We start from the raw sequence: 9,039 nt of genomic DNA on the forward strand, positions 1-9,039 counted from the left end.
GTGTTTTAAAACTTTATTGTGGAAGGGACAGTTTACTGTACGGGGTTCTCACACCGCCTCAAACCATATCTCAAAACACACTGACAAGTCTGATCTCCGCTTACATGATTGGCCAGCGCAGAGTAACGTGGGGTTGCGTTTCTCCAAAAGTTAAGTCGGTCTCAACTTTTCGCCACAGGCCCGCTGCGTTTTTTTGTTTTGTTTTTTTTTGTCCCCTAAACGTACGACCCACCACCATTCAAAATCAATGAAAAGGCCTGCGTTTTCAGCCGGGCGGCCAACGCTGACAGTCTGATCGCAGCCTTAAGCATTTTAACTTGAGGTATCTGACATGACATTCAGTGGTAACATCCATATTTTCTCCTCTTGTCCCACAGTCTTCAGCCTCCAAGACTTGTGCTGCCGTTCGATCGTCTCCTGCACGCCGGTTCACCTCATTGACAAACTGCCCCTTCCTGTGGCCATCAAGTCGCACCTCAAGTCTTTCTCCATGGCCAACGGCATGAATGCAGTCATGATGCACGGACGCTCCTACTCAGTGGCCAACAGCGCAGCTTCGGGCGGTAGCAGCGGCGGAAGCAAAGCCAATAGTCTCAAGCGCTCAAAGTCTTTCAGGCCTCCGCAGAGCCCTCCAAAGACCTCGTCGTCATCCTCTAAGGGGAGCTGTAAGATTTCATAGTGAAGGAGCGGACTAATGGTTGCCTCCATAGGGCCAGTATTAAAGGTGTTGTTGCTCCAAGAGGTCACAAGGCCATGGGAGAGCACGGAGAGCTACCAGCAAGGGATATAGCTGTGAACTTTCATTGACCCTTGGGAACTGACTTGGATTGGTTTCTGTTCTCTTTGCGCTTGCTGGTGCCATCTTGTGGATGTCCGTTTACCCGTACTCTTTACTACGGATGGCTCGCTATGATCAAGTAGAACCAGATTTCCCTGGGTCCAACAGATGTGAATCAAAGAAAATCGCTCACCTGTTAACACTAAAAATGAGTGGCGGGACATTAGCTAGCTTTTATTTTGAAAAATTACTGTTTTATTGTATTTAAAGTTGTTAATATGCTGTATGTGCTCAAGTTGTTTAGGTCTGTTTGGTGATTGATCTTGGAGGGGCTTCTTATGCTTGTTTTGTCTTGAATGTTTCCAGAGACCTGCTTTGGTGTCCAATTTATTTGTGTGTCTTATGCCCTTTGTCTATCGTGGAACATTTTTACTGCAACCTCAAGGGTGCTGAGCTACTTATTTAAATCTCAGATTAGTTATGTTTAAAATTAGACAGGCTTAAATTGAATGTCATGAGAAGAGCAGGGCTAGTTTCCCAGCCTGGATTTTGGAAAAAAAAAAAATCCATTGAAAAATGCTTCGTCTAGCAATGCTCCATCTGTGAAATAGAGTAGAGCCACCCTGTCTTGTTTTGAAGACTTCCTGTGGTGCCTCTTAATTACAGCCCAAATGAATTCACCCTCCGTCTCATCAGTCATTGTCAACGTCTGTTGACTTTCTCAGGCCATTTTTGCCTCTGAATCTGATATCCTTAGTTGCATTATCATTGCTTTATGTGGTTTAAACCATCAACCACATGATCACCTCTCAATCTATTAACTCTTGTGGCAATTCAGAGATTGCTTGGTGCTGATGGGGGTGGAACTTTGTACAAATCAGATGTGCAGATTTGCTCAGCCGTGGCGTTTTGCCTTCAGAAAGAGCTGCGATCGCGTCTTGGTTTTTAACAGGAATTTGTTAACATTGGTGAAATGAATATTTTAATTTGATTGCTTTTTTGTATCTTATCTAATGTATTTATGAATGTAACACAATATGCATCTGCTACTTTGCTGTGGCCACGTGGTAATATGTGGGACTGTAAGAATCAGAGGTGGGAAGATAATCTGCTATTGTAATGTTTTTAATAAGGGTATTTGGACTGTAACTTCATCCTTATTTTCTAACCCTCCTAAAATGTGTGTATGATAGTAGAGCTTTGAGTGATTTGCCAGATGAACTTGAAGACTTCAGAGAGGGCATTGAAAGTCTTGTATTTTTAATCAGAGCTAACTAATGGTCTTGTTTTTAATAAGTAAATAACCTAAACATTACTTAATTTGCTTATAACACTTTTCTCTTTCCACCTCTGATTAACGTAGCTGTCTTTCAACTTCGACATTCCTAGTGTCATGGCTATATGTCTGTGATGCGGTTATTGAGGGCATACAACAATGGTGCATGTTTTTCTACTGGTGCCTGTTTTATGTGGTGTATTGACACCAGCACAACGAGCTATTTAAAGCACTATATGTAAACGTTTGATAATGATTGTTGCTATCAGAGATGTGTGTCTTAACATTTGGATACGGGATAAATTATACTTTTGTCTCCATTGAAAACAGTCACCCAACAAAATAAAGGGTAAAGCTCCACGGTTGCTTTGTGTTTTCATCAACTTGTGTGCTTTGCTGAAATGATTTTTCATTCATTTATCAAGGTCATTGTGGGAATATGTTTTTTGTAGCCTTTGTCCAGTCAGGGGCGTCAGTGATCAAATGGGATAAAGCCCGTTGGGGGTGCTGAATTGATTAGACGCTGTCTCGGTATTGGCCAGTTTTGGATAACCGGCACTTCGCTGCAGCGCATGAATGCAACGAGGTCAAAAGTCACCCAAAGGTTGCAGGGTCACTTCCAATGAAAAGATGAGGGGGTCCTGCTTCTCATCGAGTCGGAGCTGCGCCGGGACAAAGATGAGTCGCACACTATTGAAACTATGGCGCTCGACGCTTTCTTCCCACCTGGCCGTGGCATCTCTGAGCTCCGTGTGAATGAGCGACGGTGCTAAATTGACCGACGTCTAGACAAGCAGGACGTTAACAACATGTTTTGCCAGACATGATGCGACACGCCCCGTGTTTGGTCTTCACGCTCTCCACTCCCGGCGACTTATTTGATTTAATTGGCTCTTTGGTTTGTGCAAGAAAAGTATGTGCCGAAGTTTGTAGGCTACTGCGTAAAACGCGGAAATAGATAATTGTAACCGAAGATAAACATGATAACCAACAACTACAACAGCTATCAGCTGGGGGGGAAATAGCTCACTGCCTTCCTTATAAATGACACCTCTATAAATTCTGTCTGGACGCGTTTAACGTTGGATTTCTCACCGGAATGCGTAGCTCCATGCGCAAGGTTGTTGGGACAGCTTGCCACCACGGCTCCACGTTTTCTTTGATGTTTTTACAATGTTTGTCCAGTTGCTTAGCGCATGGTGCTGCTTCATAAGAGTTTTAGACTCTGGACGACCGTGGGGGCGGTCAGAGGGGTTGCCCTTTCCACCTCCATTCACACTCTGAAAGGCTGATGTTGCGTCTTTCTCTCATTGTGCAGTTTCGTTCGCTTATTTCGCTGTTCGGGGAAATGGAGCTGAATGAGAGTTTGCACATTGCGTTGCGTTTTGGTTATTAAGGCATATATTTCATGAAACACAACTGCATTTTTTTTTTACACGTGTTTCTGGGATATACTTTGTTCAGTAAATGTCCAGCGCATGGGAACTCGGCTTGATCTTTTGGATTGCTACAACTCTCCTCTCTGCGCACAGCAAACTGATTTCCACAATGTTTACGTACAAAACGGACGACCACGTTTGAAAATCGACATTCCGAATTTGAAGACCTAAAGGAGGAATGGATTTACCCGGTGGACGACTCATGCAAAAGAGCAATAATGTATAAAATCCCTCTAAAACTTTTGAAGGATAGATGTATAAAGGATCAAAGTTGGCATAATGCACCCAACTCAAATAAACTAGTATTAGGATGGATTAGTGCGTATTTGTTGATGCTCCTGGTTTGCGAGTTCCCCGAACTTTCTTTGTGTGCAAGTGTGGCAGGATCCAAAGTTGAACACGAAGGATTTTGTCCTAACAAGCTGAATTCCAATCTCTGGGTTGATGCGCAAAGTACCTGCGAGAGAGAATGCAACGTTGACGAGGTGGTGTTATTCATGTTATTCTCAGTAGTGATACACTAACAATCGTCAGTTCATTTTGTGTTTTATTCATTTTAAATCTGCTTCCATAAATGCTGTCCTGTGTGTGCATTGTGTCTGTGCAGGACTGTGCTGACTTTGAGAAATGCTGCACCAACGTGTGTGGTCTCAACAGCTGTGTGGCTGCACGTTTCTCTGATGGTACCCCTGCCCAGCCAGATGGGCAGGGTGGAGGAAAAGGAAATAATGCCTCCACCTCCACAGCTACCTGTGAGGGCTTTATCTGCAGCCAGCAGGGAGCAACCTGTGACATCTGGGACGGACAGCCCATCTGCAAGTGCCGGGACCGATGTGAGAAAGAGCCCAACTTCACCTGCGCTTCAGATGGCCTCACCTATTTCAACCACTGCTACATGGATGCAGAGGCCTGCATCCGTGGGGTGACTTTAACTGTGGTCGCCTGCCGCTTTTACCTGGCCGGGCCCCACACCAGTCCATTGCCTCAGGACACTACAGCTAATCCCACACCAACATCCTCCCAAGAGGATCCCATGCCCCCCACACTGTACTCCAACCCTCACCACCAGTCTATCTATGTGGGAGGCACAGTCAGCTTCCACTGTGACGTTATTGGAGCCCCCAGACCTGATGTAACATGGGAGAAACAAAGTGAACGACGCGAGCGGCTGGTCATGAGGCCTGACCAGATGTATGGCAACGTGGTTATCACCAACATCGGTCAGCTTGTCATTTACAATGCGCAGGTGTGGGATACAGGTATCTACACCTGCGTTGCACGGAATTCTGTGGGTGTTCTTCGTGCAGACTACCCTCTGTCTGTCATCCGCCGGGCTGATGATGATTTCTCTGAAGATCCTGAGATGCCCATGGGGCGCCCATTCTCCCCAGCAGACTGCCTGGCTGAAGTAGACCGGAGAGTGTGCAGTGGTGAGCGTCACTTGGACTGGTATTATGACAGCAAGATGGGCTCCTGCTTGGCCTTCAGCAACGGCGGATGTGACGACAGCCGCAACCGATTTGAGACTTATGAGGAGTGCAAGGCCTCATGTCAGAGAGAGGGGATGGGCATCTGCTTCCTGCCTGCTGTCCAGGGCCCCTGCAAATCTTGGGAACCACGTTGGGCCTGGAATCCGATCTTGAAACAGTGCCAGGCCTTTGCCTATGGTGGCTGCCATGGGAATGCCAACAACTTCCGCACCAAGAAGGAGTGTGAGGCAAACTGCCCACAGCCCAAAAGAAGACCTTGTAAGACCTGTCGGGTGAAAGGAAAAATGGTGCCCAGCTTATGCCGTAGCGACTTTGCTATTGTGGGGCGGCTGACAGAGCTGGTGGAGGATCTGGACTCTGGGTTTGCCCGCTTTAGCTTGGAAGAAGTCCTGAGAGACGAAAAGATGGGATTGACTTTCTTCAATACCAAACACCTAGAGGTGACTATAGCCAAGATAGACTGGAGCTGTCCATGTCCCAACATCACCATGGAGGAAAACCCTTTGCTGGTGATGGGTGTGGTGCAGGACGGCATGGCCATCATCCAGTCGGACAGCTATGTCAGAGCCATAACCGAACGCCGACTCAAGAAGCTACGTGAGGTTCTGAATAAAAAGACCTGTGAGGTATTGTAGAAGTATCGGAATTTAAACTTGTCAACCCTCAGAGGGTCTGAGGTCACCTTTACCTTTAGCACTAGGGATGAGCACAGAATTATATCTAAAAAAAAACTGAAATTGAATAACTCTTTAAATCAAAAGACAAATATGTTAAATAGTATGTCAATGTGATTTGTATGTTCATTACAACACAAGTTGTACTACATTCCAGATGTGTTGAATACATGAATACAAATGCAGAAATGTTTTTTTTCTTCAAATAAGTTTACATATATTTTTTCCTTTGAAATATATTCTGTATATTTCTGAAAAATAACATAAAAAGGCAGAATAGCAGCTACACAAGTTGATCAATTTGCAATATGCCTAGCTTGTGAAGCTAAAGAACAAAACAACTACAGTATATTACCTCCAGATTGTGTTTTTTTTTTCTATTTTATAGTATTATGTTTATTTTGTACTGGGTTCTTTATACTAGTCATTTACATAGATGGTTATATAAGTTACCTTTTGTTGTTATGTGTGATTTCAAGATCTAATGTGCAGCACATTCTCTCCCTCTGCAAAGCACTTCTGCTACCTTAGTCTCAGTCTCTGCAAACTGAATGAAAAAATAGAACGAGTGGGTGGTGGTATCAAGGTAAATATAGTACAAAGACAACATATCAATCTGTGAGCCTTTTTACTCAAGTGTGCAATACAGAAGACTATAGTGTATAACAGATTTCATTGTTTCAGTTGTGAATAAATATTTGTATCTATGTCAATGTGTACCAGAATATGGGGAAACAGTTCATTAAAAGTTCTGGAAATCTGGCAATGTATCTGAGCTCCAAATGTAAGTTAAGGCGTTTCGACCATCCTGCTCCAATACTGGCAACTTCACACCAAACTCTCCTTTCTGAACAGAAGACACTTGTTGTTTGCAGGCATGTCCATCTAGCAAAGAAAACATTTAAAACCATACATTAGTCAACCAATACTCCCAAAACAGCACTTTTTTTTTTTTTTTTTTTTTACATTTCAAAGATTGTGTTGACTTACTATTTTCTCCAGGAATAAACCATTTCTTTGTGCTATAGAACTGAGGAGGGAGATATCCCTCAGTCCCCACTCTGAGTTCCTGTATGTTTAAAACATAAAGTCGTTATAAATCCCACTTTCACCTTTGCATTATTTATTGGATGGATGGCATAAACACATGAAACTTCATGATTATGTATACAATGCTGCAAATAGATGCTACTTTGACAAGAAAACCTCCCTTTGTAACATAATTAACTTCCATGAAGCAGTAAAAAAAAGATTTTAAAACACATTACCTCTGCCGTAGGCTGTAGTCAAAGTCAATGTTACTTTGAGGGGTGATCTGGCCATTCACTGCGTAGGGCTGACGGTAACAACAAAATGTTATGTAGCAATTATGGCAACCTTTAATGTTTACATTCGATAACGTGGCATAAAGAAGTTAATGTTTATGACACAATGGTTTTTCACTCACCCCGTATGTCAGTAGAAGACCTTGCGGCTTCAGCACTGCTCCAGCCCCTTTGAATAAACCCTAGAAGAAAATAGTGATCACATCCCATTAGATGCCGGAGGGACTACTACTTCAGCACTTTTTTCTTCTTGGTCTCTTTTATAGCCAGAAATTGTAGAGGGGCAATACAGTTATTATCGGAGGGTCAATAGGGCCATAATGTATATACATTCTGGGTAGCAAATAGCAGCATACACTGCAATATATATGCTTTATGGAAAGTAAACAACAGGACCAGTCAATAGATTACTGTACAAAACCAGCCAGACTATATACATTTTGAAAGAAGAACATCTATCCCTTAGCACTGTGGACTTCACCTTGTATAGATTTAAACCACAACTATGTTTGGGTAGGAGACAATTCAATTTTATTTCAAGTGTCAAATCACACCATAAGGTTGTCTCAGGACATTTTATTGATATAGTAGGTCTAGACCACACTCTACTTTGCAGAGTCCCAACAGCTCCCCCCCTACAGGAAGCATTTGGTGCGACAGTGGTGAGGAGAACCTTCCTTTTTACAGGCAGAAACCTCGGACAGACCCTGGCTCTCTGTGGGCGGCCTTCTGCCGCTGCCGGTTGGGACACAGATAAACGGATACACAGAAATATGATTCATAATTATTATAGCAGTTGGCATGATGAGCAATTGCAAGTAGTATCAATAAAGATAATAGAACAGGAACAATCAGGTCTGGATTAACCCACTAAGGGGGCCAAGAGCAAAACTGAGCTGAGGGCCCCTTATTTGTAATTACTTTGTGGTGGGTTGATTTATTACATTGTTTAAAGAAATATGCACAATACAAATACAAATCATAAAAGCCAGGTGCTAATGAGTCTTTTAACATTTTAGTTTAGATTGTGCTTTAGTAGTGCATACAGTATTACTAAACCAATGTGCATTTTATCAAATGACTCTAAACTATTTGCTACACTTTAAATCTGGGGCCTTCTGGGGTCCTGAGGGCCCCGGGGATGTTGCCTGCTTTGCCAGTTGGAAGTTTTAGTTTTGGGCATGATACTCACGTCCTTGGGTTACACCAATCACTACACTATGTGTAAGCATTTATACAATCACCAGTCCTACCTCTGTGCAAGCCATCGGAGAGATGTGGATCATGTTGATGTTGACTACCAGGTCGAGGCTCTCTGGCTGGATACCTCCCCAGTACTGATGGGGCAGAGAAACATCCAGGTTGATGGCAGGCCTTACATTGTGCAGCTGGTAGTGGGCTCTGTACGCTTCGATACTGAGAATGGAAACAAAAGACGTCATTGTTATGCACGCACTCTCCAACAAAACACACTCCTGCATCAGTTGTATTAAATGAACCACCGTAATACCTCACTTTACGGCCAGTGATGCTTTGCTTCAAGTTTGCTACGCAGGAATTATTCGGAAATACTCGAGCTTATAAGCTGTTAATACGGTAAGCTAAACAGAAATGTAAATTGTTACTGATACACACAACCTGTGTTACCTGGCTAGAGACTGGCGGTCATACTCTGAGGGCTGCCAGACGATATTCCGCAGTGCCTGAGCAAAGTGTGTGACATGCTGCCCGGTACCGGAGGAGATCTCCAGAGCCTGCAGGGGTCTCCCGGTGTTCACGCTCTCCCGGAGCACGGCCAGGATGGGCTCCTTGTTCCTCTCCGCGGCGGCGGCGTTCAGCATCGTGCCAAACCCCGGGTAGAACTGTCGAGTTATGCGGTACAGCTTACGAAACCACTCCAGCAGAGATGAGTAACGTCAGTCCAGGTTGAATAACTCAACGCCACCCACGAATGTTTTGTTTTTCTGCTGAAAATGGTCCACTTCCGTATTGCTTCACGTGACTGATCTGACATCCAATAAGACCTCTGGGCGGGCACACGTTCTCCTGCACCGTTA

General features: G+C 44.0%; 3 protein-coding genes across 3 annotated transcripts in view; 2 read left to right on the top strand and 1 right to left on the bottom strand.

Annotated features, from left to right (window-relative positions):
- The window catches only part of LOC116706322 (ras-related protein Rab-40C), a 5,418-nt gene extending 3,004 nt beyond the window's left edge, over positions 1-2,414 (top strand). The window contains exon 6 of the mRNA XM_032543081.1: positions 378-2,414. Coding sequence (XP_032398972.1) covers positions 378-679 — 302 coding nt within the window. The 3' untranslated portion in view covers positions 680-2,414. The remainder of the gene's footprint in view (positions 1-377) is intronic.
- Positions 2,415-2,502: 88 nt separating this feature from the next.
- On the top strand, positions 2,503-6,416 carry wfikkn1 (WAP, follistatin/kazal, immunoglobulin, kunitz and netrin domain containing 1). Its single transcript, XM_032543052.1, has 2 exons — positions 2,503-3,978; positions 4,101-6,416. Exons 1-2 carry the CDS (start codon positions 3,712-3,714, stop codon positions 5,616-5,618), a joined length of 1,785 nt encoding a protein of 594 aa, XP_032398943.1. The 5' UTR covers positions 2,503-3,711; the 3' UTR covers positions 5,619-6,416.
- Positions 6,269-8,978, bottom strand: mettl26 (methyltransferase like 26). Its single transcript, XM_032543093.1, has 6 exons — positions 8,630-8,978; positions 8,236-8,398; positions 7,105-7,164; positions 6,926-6,993; positions 6,648-6,726; positions 6,269-6,542 (listed from the first exon to the last, which is right to left on the bottom strand). The coding sequence occupies exons 1-6, from the start codon at positions 8,821-8,823 to the stop codon at positions 6,486-6,488; spliced, it is 621 nt and encodes a 206-aa protein (XP_032398984.1). The 5' UTR covers positions 8,824-8,978; the 3' UTR covers positions 6,269-6,485.
- Positions 8,979-9,039: the final 61 nt, after the last annotated feature.

Source organism: Etheostoma spectabile, chromosome 2 (assembly GCF_008692095.1).
Source record: "Etheostoma spectabile isolate EspeVRDwgs_2016 chromosome 2, UIUC_Espe_1.0, whole genome shotgun sequence".
NCBI classification, from domain to species: Eukaryota; Metazoa; Chordata; class Actinopteri; order Perciformes; family Percidae; genus Etheostoma; species Etheostoma spectabile.

What these genes read in the sequence shown, in the direction of transcription:
- wfikkn1 (XM_032543052.1), top strand. Translation starts at nt 3,712, where the DNA reads ATGTATAAAATCCCTCTAAAACTTTTGAAGGATAGATGTATAAAGGAT. An exon ending in GAGAATGCAACGTTGACGAG is followed by an intron (nt 3,979 to 4,100) that starts GTGGTGTTATTC and finishes GTGTCTGTGCAG; the next exon opens with GACTGTGCTGACTTTGAGAA.
- mettl26 (XM_032543093.1), bottom strand. Translation starts at nt 8,823, where the DNA reads ATGCTGAACGCCGCCGCCGCGGAGAGGAACAAGGAGCCCATCCTGGCC. An exon ending in GACCGCCAGTCTCTAGCCAG is followed by an intron (nt 8,399 to 8,629) that starts GTAACACAGGTT and finishes TTCCATTCTCAG; the next exon opens with TATCGAAGCGTACAGAGCCC. An exon ending in GACTACAGCCTACGGCAGAG is followed by an intron (nt 6,727 to 6,925) that starts GTAATGTGTTTT and finishes TTAAACATACAG; the next exon opens with GAACTCAGAGTGGGGACTGA.